Below are 13,365 nucleotides of genomic sequence, written 5' to 3'. Positions count from 1 at the left end.
GAGGTTGAAGGGACAAGCCTGTCTCTCACACAAACTCAAGTACGTGCTGTATAGCGTAGGCGGTGCCCCGATAATCAGCCAATGAGAGCGTGATGCGTCAGAAGGCGTCACCAAGTGTTAGTCTGAACTTGCACCGACTTGAGGCATTAATAAAGTTGATTGAAAAAAAAAAAAGACTTGCACTGACTTGACGCTTTGTGTTATATGGAGTTTCTTCTGTAATACGAAGCAAAAACTTTACATCAATTATATTATATTATATTATCATAATATACATTTTTAGAGATTTTTTTGACCAAAATGTGGTTTTAATTGGAGTCAATGGGACCCAATCGGTCCCGAAGGTAAGCAGTGTAAGTACAGTATGTATTCCGTGCACTTTTTAAGAATCACAAAAATCAAATGAGCCGAATGTACACCTTGAGGTTTAAATGACATTTCTGCTCAGCTTCATTCATTAGAGTCTACAATTGAAGATGTTACTTAGTTTGGATATTTGTTTATATCAAGAAGCTTTTACATGAAAGGTTTTCTTTCTAGAGCGTACCTGTACATCCTCATCCTAAACCAGATGATGTTCTTAGCATTTTTATTCTTTGATTTCAGCTTCCACACATGCCCCACATCAGTGAATGTCTCATGAAAAGAAGCCTGAAGCCCAACGACCTGAGGGACATGACGCTGGGACAGCTGCAGGTGATAGTCAATGACCTGCACTCCCAGATTGAGAGTGAGTTCAACACACACACACACACACACACACACACACACACACAGTACAGTAAAAGACACACGTACGATCCATCTTTACTTTCACTTGCGTTAAAACTCAGTGGATGTGAAAGTCGGTGTGTGAAATGTGTAGCCGCCATCTTTGGCCCGAGCATTGACTCTAACCATACTCATGGCCGACCTTTGGACACTGCAATGAATAATCCAAAACATCACTTAAGACAAAGCAGCTGCAAAAGTCCCCACGAGTCCAAAACTATGACTTTTTACTAACAAAGCAAACCCGTTTGTTGGCGTTCCTCAGGGAACAATACGTGACAACATGTGGTTTCACATGAAAGAACCACAGTGGACATCTTTGCGGGCAGTGGAACTTTTTTCTTTTATTTTCTTGTTGTTTAAATCACATCACTTCATATCTGATTTGAATGTGCAGCCTTGTACCCTTCACTGTACAATCTGACAAATTATCACTAAAATATGTGGATACCCAAAATTTCACTAAAGACAATTACTGGATGAATTATTGTAAAATAATGATGACTACAGGAATCCCTCTTCATCGTGGTTAATTGGTTCTAGACTGTCCTTAGACCACAGCAAACCTGTTTACCACCTTCTAAATATGCTTATTAAAATAATTAGAGCGCTCTAGACAGGAAGTAACGCCTTTATAGTCACTTTACCCTCCTATTACCCGATATAGTAGCCATAATAAGAGAAAATAAGACATAAATAAGCCTTGTGCTCGTACGTGTTGCTGTAAACGTGTTCAGTATGGAGGACAGGAAGTGGCGTCGAGGGTTCAGAGTTGCGTTTTAGCTTGTCGTGGGTTTTATCATTATTATTATTATTATTATTATTGTGCCTGTTGTGAGATCATGTAAACCTGCAATAAAAGCCTGTTGTTTGATGATCAAGTCTGGTGCTTGTCTCACCGAACATTTACTGACACCTAGTGACCAATGTAGAATACTACATTCACAATTTGAATGCAGCTCCTCAATGCCTTATATATGTATTTTAGCTCATGTAACCGTTTTTATGCCTGAAAATGCTTAATATAGACAAAAAATACATAGAATTTGCTTAAATATGCATATTTTTGACTAATAATGGGTTGTATTCAACCAAAACAGTAGAATCTATTCATATATTTTTGAAAAACCGTGACAGAGTGAAGCCGTGATGTGATGAGGGACAAGTGCACTTGTTATTTATTAGTTCTTCAGCCTCATACTGAATATGTGTACCAAATATGTAAATCCTGTATGGATACCACATATTGGGCCTTTCCTGTAATAAAGGTGTATGGAATAAATGTTCCAGTTTTGAAATAAAGAATTCGTATGCCGATTTCTTCTCACCCTCTATGTGTGCCATGCAGGTCTGAATGAGGAGTTGGTACAGCTGCTGGTGGTCCGAGATGAGCTCCACATGGAGCAAGACGCCATGCTGGTCGACATCGAGGACCTCACCAGGTCAGGAGATCATGACCTCTGACCTTCATGATGTCACTTTTTGTTGGGGATTGTGTTGGGGTTAGGGTTAGGTTGGGATTAGGGTTTGGTGTTGGGTCTTCAAATTAGGGTTGAGGTCTGAAGTTGGGGTTAGGGTTCACATGAGGGTTAACCAAATTTTTGAACCCAATTGTACACCCAAACACTAAACCTGATCCCTAAATCCTTACTTCAAACACTAACTGAAACCCTAACCCTTGCTTCAAACCCAAACTGTAAATCCTCAATTATTAATTAATTTGAAAATCTAAGGCTAACCTTACATTTTTAGAGGTGTCCAAAACTAAAAAAAAAAACAAAACAACAACAGCAAAAATGTATTGTAATTGAAAGAAGAAGAATAAAAGGATAAAGTCCAGATATTAACAGAAAAATATAGATATTTTATGAGAATAAGGTCGTAATATTATGAGGAAAAATAATGACATTTTAGTATCAAAGTTGAATTATTTAAAAAAAATTACTTTTGTCTTTAAGTCGTAATATTGTGAGAAACAAACAAAACAACAAACAAAGTTGTAATTTTTGGAAAATTTAGTTGCGGGAAAAGTTATAATGTTACAAGGATTAAATCAATATATTACTGGAATAAAGTCATAATTATGAGAAGAAAATTTACAAAATAAAATTGAAATAGTTGGAAAGAAAAAAAAAATAGCCACAAAAATAGAAAAAGACTGCTGTAATTTGTAAAAATATAATATCATATTCTAACGAGAAAAAAAGTCACAATTTTACGAGAATAAACTTGTAATATTATGAGAAACGAACAAAACAACGAAAAATAAGAATAAAGTAAAAACATTGTGGGCATAAAGTGATAATTATGAGAAAAAACGTTTCAATAGTTGGAAAATATTTTTTTATTTTCAATTGAGAAAAAAAGCGAGAATAATGTCAGAATATTAAGAGGAAAAAAAGTCATATTCTAACAAGAAAAAAGAAAAAATGAAACAATTTTACGAGCATAAACTTGTACGAAAAATAATACGAAAAATAATAATGAAAGAAACATAAAGTTGTAAGTTTGGAAAGTAGGTTGGGGAAAAAGTTACAACATTAAAGTCACAATATTACAAGACAAAAATTACAAAGGTTATTGAAGAAGAAAGTTCAAATATTTTGAAAATTAAAAAACAACAGCAAAAATGGGGGAAAAAAGCATCATCCCAGTCATCCCAGTTTGAAACCCACCCCAACTTCAACTCTAACCCCAATTTGAAACCAAATGGTTAAAAACCAATCACATTGCGTTATGTTGCCACGTGTCTCCTTTCAGGCATGCCGAGAGCCAGCAGAAACATTTGGCTGAGAGGACCCTATCCAAATAAGAAGGTCGCCATGTCCCCGCTGCTCGCTCCAGCTCATCTTCCCTTCCCTGCCGCCTGAACCAAATAAAGCCCTTCACCAAACCATCACACCTTCATCGCCATCCACATCTGCTCGCTTGTCTCCCGGCTCTGTTTTACGCCCTCCTGCTCTCCTTCTCCCGCCCACAACCTCCAACTCTCACGCGCTTGCATCCCAAGGACGGGCGGAGCGTTCCCTGTACTTCCTGAGGAGGAGAGGAACCAGATGCTGTATTGTCATGGATTCTGTCCCAGCTTCCTGTGCAGTGATCGGCCTTGCTTTGCTCTCTTTTTACTTTACAACTTTCTACATTCGCCACTAAATTATTACTGTCAAATGCAAAAAAAATAAAAAAATTCAATGTGGGGGGGAAAAAAAAGTAAAGTTATAGTGAAAACTTTAGTAGAAAGTCAGTCTTAAGAATAAAAAAGAAAAAGAAACAACACTGTATTAAAAAGATGATGGCTAATTATCTTCAGAGCATTTTAAGTTGGACTGTAAAGTATTTCATATTCTGCACAAATGGTAGTTTTCAACTGAGAAATGTTTATTTGAAGGTGCTAAAAGAGTGTAAAGGAAACATGCCTGCCTTGTAGTGGAGTCGTAGCTTTTGGTAAAAAAAAAAAAAAAAAAAAAATACATTCACTCCAATTGCTCTTCATCTTGATTTTGTGTCCACATTTGAAGAAGAAGAAAAAGACGAGGAATCGGTGTGTTAATATGGTTTTCATCCTACTGTACCCAGAAACTTTATTTGAGGGGAGAAAAATGTTTTATGTACAGATATGTAAAATAAAGAATAAACTTTGTTTCATATACCGACGTGTGCCATGTTGACTTTGGCGGGCCTTCAGGCCAGCTTCCTCTTTCACAATGCACATGTAGCGCATAATGCGCTCACCACGATGCTTTCCGCTGCTGTTTCTATACACACTGATGCTAAGTTTCACTGCTTGAAGGCCAGGAAACTCCTGTGGACTTACTCACTCCTTCACCGCTCAAGTTTCACAGCATCCTCTCTCTCCCTCTCGCACACAACAACAAGCGCATCATTCTTCTATTAAAGGGACGATCAAAACCAGAGAGTGGAGGATGGCAGGAAAAGTCCACATTCGTTTGAAAGCCTCCGATGATGACATTTCACTTTACATTACACCATACAACAACCCTTCGTTTAGTGCGGTTGATTGGTTCCATACTCGACTGTGTAGTAGGATTCCTTAATATACAGTATATATTTTCAGAGTAAGGGCATAGAAAACCTGTTTATGATCTTCTAAATGTGTTTTTAACGTCATTAGAGCCATCTAGACATTAAATAACACCCATAAATTCACCTATATATTCGTATTACCCAATACAGGCGGTAGAATCTGAGAAAATCAGCCATTTAAGACAGTTTACCTTGTCGGGGAGGAGAATCGATGGCGGACCGGAAGGGGGTATTCTGCAAAGCGAGTTTAGTGTGTTAGCGAGCTGTGTTGAGTGGAAAGCCAGACTTGCCTGTTCAGCAAAGGTAGCTCTCTTTTAAAGCAGCTGTATCACCATGGTAACGGGCTAAACCCATTATGTCCAGGCCTTCAGCTTAAAATTGGCTATAAATAGATATGCTCAAGTTTTGAGGTGAGCAATATTGAAATATTAGCAATTAGCAATATGAAATATTACTAATGAGGCCAATGTTAGCAGATGTATGTCACAGCAGTCCTTGCGTGAGTGCTCAGCCCGTTAGTCCATCCATCCATTTTCTATGCCGCTTCTCCTCATTAGGGTCGCGGGGGTATGCTGGAGCCTATCCCAGTTGACTTCGAGCGACAGGCGGGGTACACCCTGGACTGGTCGCCAGCCAATCGCAGGGCACATATAGACAAACAACCATTCACACTCACATTCATACCTATGGACAATTTAGAGTCTCCAATTAACCTAACATGCATGTTTTTGGAATGTGGGAGGAAACCCACGCACATGCAAACTCCACACAGAAATGCCCAAGGTAGAATCGAGGTCTTCCCGATCTCCAGACTGTGACTGTGTGGCCAACATGCCCACATAACCACTAGACCACCGTGCGGCGCCCACCTCGTTAGTCAAATACAGTAGTACCTCGCATAACGTAAACCTCCTTTTACGTAAATTCCACTGAACGTAAAGAATTTATGTAAAGTTTTTGCATCGTATTACGTAAGAAATTCCATATAACGTAAAGCGTCTTTTTTTTTCAGTCAACTTTATTTATGCCTTACAAATTACACTAACAGTGCATCAAACCATGAGCATTGAAAAATAACAGTCGGATAACAAAAACACATCAAATAAATCACACAGAAATCCAGATTAAAGAAATACAAACATAACAGAAAAGTGATAAATAAATAAATAAATAATAAATAAAGATAATAATAATAATAATAATTAAAGTAAGTTACACCAGGGGACATGAGCAATGCAAATTAAATTGAATTAAGGATATTGAAGTGGGAGCACAGCTTTATAGTCTTGATAGCTTTCTTGTTATTAGCAGAGGATATTGATTTGAAGTACAGCTTCAGTTCTTTCATGAAAACATAAAAAAGGGGTTTCACTTGTGGCAAATTTAAAGTCGGTGCAAGTTTTTTTCTTTTTTAAAGTCGGTGCAAGTTCAGACTAACAGAGTACTGTACACTTGGTGACGCCTTTCAGTTTTATCCATTTACAGTAATCTTATTTATTACCTTATTTTATATTGGAATGTTACTCTACTATGTTTATGCTAACGTTTTCTTATATTTTCCCACCATATTTGGTGGACTTTGAATATTTTGAAGGACCAAAGGGGTGAGTTTGGGAAGCTCTTGAAACGGATTAGGCTATTTACATGTATTTTACGCGCTCGTATAACATAAAAACCCTATATCATAAAGGTTCTCGGAACGGATTATTTACGTTGTAGGGGCGTCTACTGTATTACAATATTTGCTGGAGGAATAAGCACTCTGAGGCATCAATCAAGTGCAATAAAACACTTGTTTTATTATAATTTTATATAAGGAAAATATTGTACAAGAAGAGAATGAAAAAGGTCTCCACAAAACACGTCACACAAAAACACTGCCATCTAGTGGTCAGAAGCATTTGAAAATATATATATAAGTAAAAATATTAAATATATATATAAGTTGCAATCCAATTTATTTTTTTTTTTAAATGGATAAATGGTAAAATGTCAAAGTTGTGCAATATTGAGCACTGATAAATGAAGAAGCTAGTAGGGTACAGTTAGCATAATAATCACTGTTAACTTGAGCATTCGCTCTATTAGCGGCGACACTTTTGCTTTTAGCAGTCATAACCTTTTGGGAACTCCTCATAACGCTCCATAATAATTACTTGCTCATCTTGTATAAAATCCACTGGCTGGTATCGCTTGACTTTCAGTAGAAGTAGGATAATGACGTTAAATGCCCCCCTTTCATGTGAACGCGTACTTAGCACAAAAGCATAAAACTGAACTTGGCAAAGTAAGTTGATCACCACGGTCAAAGTGCCGTTCAATTCTGTTTGGGGAGTTTAGGTTTTGTTGAGTTGCATCTTGGGCGCAATACCCACTTTCGAAGCCACTTTCGCAGAATACCCCTGAAGTGATATCGGGTGGAGTTTCAGCTGTTTTTCAAGTCTGGTGCTCACTGAACAATTACTGACACCTAGTGACCAATGTAGACAACTACATTCACAAGTTGAACAGTGGTCTGTGGTCTTAATGGCTTATTCTGTATTTGTATTTTAGTTCATTTAGCCAGAAAATGCTTAATTTGGGCAAAAATGTGTACAATTTGCTTAAATATGCATATTTTTTTAACCACAAAACAGGATTCCGTCTTTATAAATGGAAAACTTTCATAGCTATGGCATAGCAAACTTGTTTAGATCATCTAAAAGCGTTTTTTCTCCACATGAAATAGTCCCCTTAACATTCGTATTAGCCAATATAGTAGATAGAATCAGAGAAAATAAGACATTTAAGACATAAACAAGACTCATGCCCGTGTTTGTTGCAATAAATGTCTTCCGGGCGTATGGACAGGAAGTGACATCGGGGATTCAGAGTTGAGTTTTAGCTGGATTACGGCCACACCAGTAGCCTGTGTTGTCATTATTATGATAATTATGTTACTGTGATTATAAACCAGCAATAAAAAGCCTGTTGTTTTTGTCGCCAGCAAATCTGGGGCTTCTCTCACTAAACAATTACTGACACCTAGTGGCCAATGTAGAGTACTACATTCACAATTTGAATACATTTGCTTCAATATGCATATTTTTGACTAATAATGGGCCGTGTTCAACCACAAAACAGCCTGATTTATGACAAAAAACGTGACAGGGTGATGTGGTGAGGGATATACATTATACTGTATATGTTTTTATGGATTTGCAAATACCTCTTTATACACAACCATGTGCCAAAACAGCCATCTATGTAAATAAATGACTACATACAAATTCAAGACAAAGCAAAACATGCATGAATACATGCATGTACTATGTATGCGTGTTTATGTATAGATTTTTTACATAAGCAGGCACGTGCACAGACATTCTGGCCTTAAACAAAACAGCAACCAGTGAATTGTCTAATGTACTGTATGTACTGTACGTATATTCGATAACAATACAAACCATGTGTCCGACTGTCGTTTGTGGCAACCCCTGACAAGGAAAAGCGGGAGGGGGAAATGCAGCACACTTGTGTACAAGCACGGTGAGACTCTTGGACGCCCACCTGAGGATAAACCACACACAAGACGCCCACAAAACGCCTCTGCCTTGATTGTGTGCAAAACCGTACACCTCATCGCAACCAACCTTTACTACTCTCTGCCTGTCACAAACTATGAGACTTCCTTCTACGCCCGCTGAAAAGGAAACTGCATTAGAGTTTTCCTTGGCGGTCGAGAAGAGGAGGGAACACCCCCTGCACTGTATAGGAGATACAGTATATAAATCCATCAGGTAAGAAGGAGAAGACAGACAAACACACACACGACAAACATGGCACACTTTATTTCCTGTAAGTCACACGGGGCACAAATACGCTTTAAAAACGCTTTGATGTGATTTGTTTTGTCCTGTTTTCTACTTTCCAGACTTGATGAGCTGTTTGCTGCTTACCTCCACCTTGAACTGGCGCACATCCACCTCACTGCCTGTGCGCAACCTGAGCGCGCAAGAGTGCGCAACCTGCTCCACGCTCTTCCGAAGACTCCTGGTCAACATCACAGGGCTTCTCAGTAGTGTGAGTCTTTCTTTCACTTACACTTTTTCAACGATAAAACTCCATGTGTTTTCTTTTAAAGGATGTTTTGTGTTACGGCGTCGCATCTGAACGAGTTACGATGAGCGGCTCAGCTGACACGTTACGCGCATGCGCGCCCGTGATGCAACAGGTGAAACTCTCTCCTAAAATGCCAATTGTTCTGCATTGTTTAAAAAAAATTATGCATATTTGTTTCTGTGAATTGAGAATCCTCAGATTAGTTGAGAGTCCATCGATTCCACTGAAAAGAATTCCATAATACAAATTAATAATCATATTACACTATAATATTATATTATTATTATGAAATATATAAATACATATATAAATAAATACTATTAAAAAAATCGAAATTTTAATGCCGTACATAACAAGTTCAACACACTCAAAACCTTTAATGCATTATTAGAATATTTGATTTCGTTATTTACGTATGTACTAATTATAAATTACTCACAAAAACTCACAAAAATGCATTGACTGCATCTTGTTATATACTGCAATAAACATGTAGACTTGAAACTTCATTAACATTTATATTAAATCCAGCACTTATTCTGTTTCAAAGTCCCGTTTTCAACATTGAAATATGCGCAATAAAAAAATAGTAATAATATTGCCTGTAAATATTTATTGTATAACAAAGAAATTTGCTGCACCGTTGTGGCTTTTTATATATATTATTGATCAATTTTGTATTATTCCTTTTTGGATTGTAACTTTGTGTTTATTATATGATTTTTTTTAAACATTTAAAAAAACTCACAAAAGTAAAAAAGAAACAGTGTTATGTCCTGCAATAAATATAATATATAATATTGTCATTTATATGAGTTCTACATTCAATTTAAGACGTAATATACAATAATAAATAAAATGCTTTAAATGTTGAATATCAACAAATAAAATCTATTTCAAATGCACACTGTTCACCTTTCGCGGATTCGCTGTTTGGATCTTTTAAAGTACAATTTTGTATGTTTTTTTTAACAGCATATGAACGTGCATTGTGTTCTGCGTCCCTGTGGTGTATTAGAGCGATCTATCGGTGCTCTGTTGTACTGTACGTGTCTGTGTCTGTTATTGTATTTACTACTGCTACCAGTAGAGGGTGTTGTACACTCATGTGAGAGTTGAAGACACGTGCTGGAGTAAATATGTCATCCCTCCACCTCAGGATGAGTAGCGGGTTAAATATAGAGACACAACAGTCCCGATTGACTGAGGGAAAACCCGCCCATTGTGTTCTGCTTCTCATCATTGTCAATCAATTCTGTATTCATATTTCACGGTATATACAATGTATTTATTTGTTTTTGATGATTATTGCTATTTTCCTCTACAGAATTCAGGCTGCATGGTGCAGAGAAATTCCTCCTTCAGTGAGGTAGTAACTACACTCGCACACATGTAATGAAAGATAATAAGATATTATAATACATTTTGAATGTTTTTAACTTCATAGCTGGAAAATAATCGCATACTGTTGAATGAATATGAGTGTTGTTGATGTCATGGCAGGATCATTAGATTGTGCAGATGTAGCTAATGTTGCGTCCTGTGAGATGAAGTGCAGACATGACAGAACGCACGTTGTGCTGACAGGGTGAGTGTCTGATGAACATCATGAGGGACGTGCTCCACTACCATTCTGTCATTCAGTCCTACCTCAAGTCTGCACTCAGAAGCCCTGAAGAAGAAAGTGCGCTTTTGCGCCCGACGTTGGAACTCATCCAGAACCTAAAGAAGGTTTGTTGCCCGTGTGAAAACAGGACCCTTTGGGAAATAACATTTGAAAATCTTCTGAGTACAGTTTTTGTTGTTTTTCACGTAGAACTGTTCCCTCATCTCCAATGGAGGAGAAGACTTGGCGGAGGTATTTCAAGTCTTCATTCCTCTTTCCTGTTCCTTAACCTCTTTTAGTGTTGTGAAAGATTAGCTTTACAATTCCGTATTGACCCAAATATAAGACGACTCCAAATACAAGACAAACCTTGTGTATATAATATGACCCTAAACATAAAACAACCCTAAATGTAAGACGACACTACATACGAAGCAACTCTTACTATGAGATAAATATAAGATGACCCTAAATATAAGACACGCTAAAGAACACGCTAAATATAAAACAGTCCTGAATGTAAGATGATCCTAAAAAAAACCTTAATCACAATGACCTTAAATATAAAACAATCCTGAAGCTAAGACGACCTTGAATATAAAACAACCCTGAATGTAAGACAACATTAAATATAAAACAATCCACCCTTACTAAAGATGACACAAAATATACTAAATACACTAAAAACAGTCCTGAATGTAAGACGACCTTAAATATGAGTCCTGAATGTAAGACGACCTTAAATATAAAACAACCCTGAATGTAAGATGACCTTAAATATAAGACAGTCCTGAATGTAATATGACCCTAAATATAAAACAATCCTGAATCTGAATATAAGATGAGCCAAAATATTTTTTTTTAAAACCTGAATACAAGCTGACCCCAAATATAAAACAACACTAAATGTCAGACAACCCAAAATATGAGATGACCCTAAATATAAAACAACCCTTAATGTAAGACAACCCTAAACATACAGCAATTCTGAGTCTGAATGTAATAGGACCTCAAATATAAAACAACCCTGAATATAAGATGACCCAAAATATAAAACAAGCTTAAATGTAAGACAACCCTAAATATTAAACAACCCCGAATATAAGACGACCCTTCTTTTTGAAGACCCGTTTCAGGAAAAAATATGTTTTCAGACAAAAAAAAGACAAGATGAATTGTTTGTTACAATCCAGCTTTCAACAACAGTTTAGCAGACAATAAAAAGGATGTGATATTTCTTAGTTGCTGCACATTTGGGTGACTGCTTCATTGACCAGCATTATCGCCAAATTGGCATCATAACTCTTCCTCTGTTGTTTGCTAACTTCTTCCACTACCTTCAAGGAGAACGCGTCCCCAAGGTGGGGAGACAACACCTTCACCAACAGACTGGAGATGTGCAAGATGATGAGAGGCTTCTACGTCCGAGCCATCACCATCAACAGAGCCATGGGCTACATCTCCTCAGGAGACCATAGGAAGTAAACCATCCCGCTCAGCGGCGCCGCCTTTTCCTATACGCATATCCACAGCACAACGTGGAAGAACAAAAACGGCAAAAACATCCCAAATTAAAAGACTAGTTTACTTAAAGCACATTCATTTCATGTTGTTTGATCTGATGCTGAGTGATGACAAAAGTGTGGAACACATATTTGTTGATATATCTGCTGATCTATTTATTATCTTTATTTATTCAATTCTTTGTTGTTTTTTTCAATTTATAATAAATCATTTTCTTGTGCATCAAAGTGGTGACGTGCGAGTGACTGGAACATTTTCTGTACAGCCCCTGTACACTGGCTTCCCTCGAGACTATTTTTCTTTAGTGGAGGAGGGGGCTTTTTTGATAGTAAAGGTTGCTGACCCCTGACCCAGGAGGACAGATGGGCGGAAAGGTTGAGCCCCATATAATGTGCCATTCATCAGACGGGTAGGGTTAATATTGGGATTCAGCCTTAAGGTGTTGGTGGTGGCTCCTCCTGCTGGTTCACCAGGGAAACTTTAGCATAACCAATTGGCACTGGAAGATGTTCAGGCATAGGCATGTCCTTTATGCAGTAAAAAAAAAATTCCACATGCCTCTAATAAGTGGGTGTAAGTTAGAGGTCCTATCTGACACGTAACAGAACGCACGACATGGTTTGACATGCACAAATATAAATGACCAATCTGTCATTGGCACTCCTGAACAATTTGAGCAAAAGAAAAGCCTGTTTTTTCCAGACTAAACTATGCTGAAAGGAAAGGAAAAAAAGAACAAATGGAGGCAGTATAAAACCTGACTGCACTGAACATTGTGTCTCCTTCACCTCTCATTCACCTTCTTTCAGTTTGTCAGTCGGCGGCTTATTTAGCAGTCGCATTCAACAAGGAAAGCAAGGAAAGTGTTACGTTTTTGGCTTCTTACTTTGTCCTTCCACACCACTGGAGGCTAAATGGTTAGCTCGGTAGCTTGCTATATGCTATGAGCAGCGGCCGTCTCTTAGGACATTGCAGTGATCCTGTAGCCTGCGCATTAGTGGTGTGCAATGTGGTGTAAACAAAGAATAACAGGAGTGTAGAAGTGACTATAGGAGTGTTATTTCAAGTGTACAGGGCTCTAATAATGGTAAAATATCATATCTAGAAAGGCATAAACAAGTTTTCTATGCTCTAAATACAAAAATATTCAGTTGGTAACACTTTACAATAAGGTACACAAAATGACAGTAGTTAATGAGGAACGCACCTACCTAACCCTAATCCAAACCACTACTCATTAGTTACTCATTAGTTCTTCATTAGTTCTTCAGTAACTACTCAAAATGTATGTGCCTTAGTTCCTCAGTAACTAGTCTAAA

The 13,365-nt window shown here is 37.5% G+C and overlaps 2 protein-coding genes across 6 annotated transcripts in view; both read left to right on the top strand.

The window, feature by feature from the left end:
• Window positions 1-8,602, top strand: part of schip1 (schwannomin interacting protein 1) — a 369,798-nt gene extending 361,196 nt beyond the window's left edge. The window contains exons 13-15 of one of the 5 annotated variants that reach the window (XM_054793942.1): window positions 607-730; window positions 2,120-2,213; window positions 3,532-8,602. In XM_054793942.1, coding sequence (XP_054649917.1) covers window positions 607-730; window positions 2,120-2,213; window positions 3,532-3,583 — 270 coding nt within the window. In that variant the 3' untranslated portion in view covers window positions 3,584-8,602. The remainder of the gene's footprint in view (window positions 1-606; window positions 731-2,119; window positions 2,214-3,531) is intronic. The other 4 variants (XM_054793943.1, XM_054793944.1, XM_054793945.1 and 1 more) reach the window with 4 other exon arrangements.
• A 31-nt stretch (window positions 8,603-8,633) lies between these two features.
• Window positions 8,634-12,161, top strand: il12a (interleukin 12a). Its single transcript, XM_054794850.1, has 7 exons — window positions 8,634-8,652; window positions 8,729-8,877; window positions 8,939-9,028; window positions 10,244-10,285; window positions 10,504-10,647; window positions 10,733-10,774; window positions 11,867-12,161. Exons 1-7 carry the CDS (start codon window positions 8,634-8,636, stop codon window positions 12,005-12,007), a joined length of 627 nt encoding a protein of 208 aa, XP_054650825.1. The 3' UTR covers window positions 12,008-12,161.
• Window positions 12,162-13,365: the final 1,204 nt, after the last annotated feature.

Source organism: Dunckerocampus dactyliophorus, chromosome 12 (genome assembly GCF_027744805.1).
Source record: "Dunckerocampus dactyliophorus isolate RoL2022-P2 chromosome 12, RoL_Ddac_1.1, whole genome shotgun sequence".
Lineage (NCBI taxonomy): Eukaryota > Metazoa > Chordata > Actinopteri > Syngnathiformes > Syngnathidae > Dunckerocampus > Dunckerocampus dactyliophorus.
Note: the sequence above shows the minus strand (reverse complement) of the source record. Positions and strands in the feature narration are given on the sequence as shown.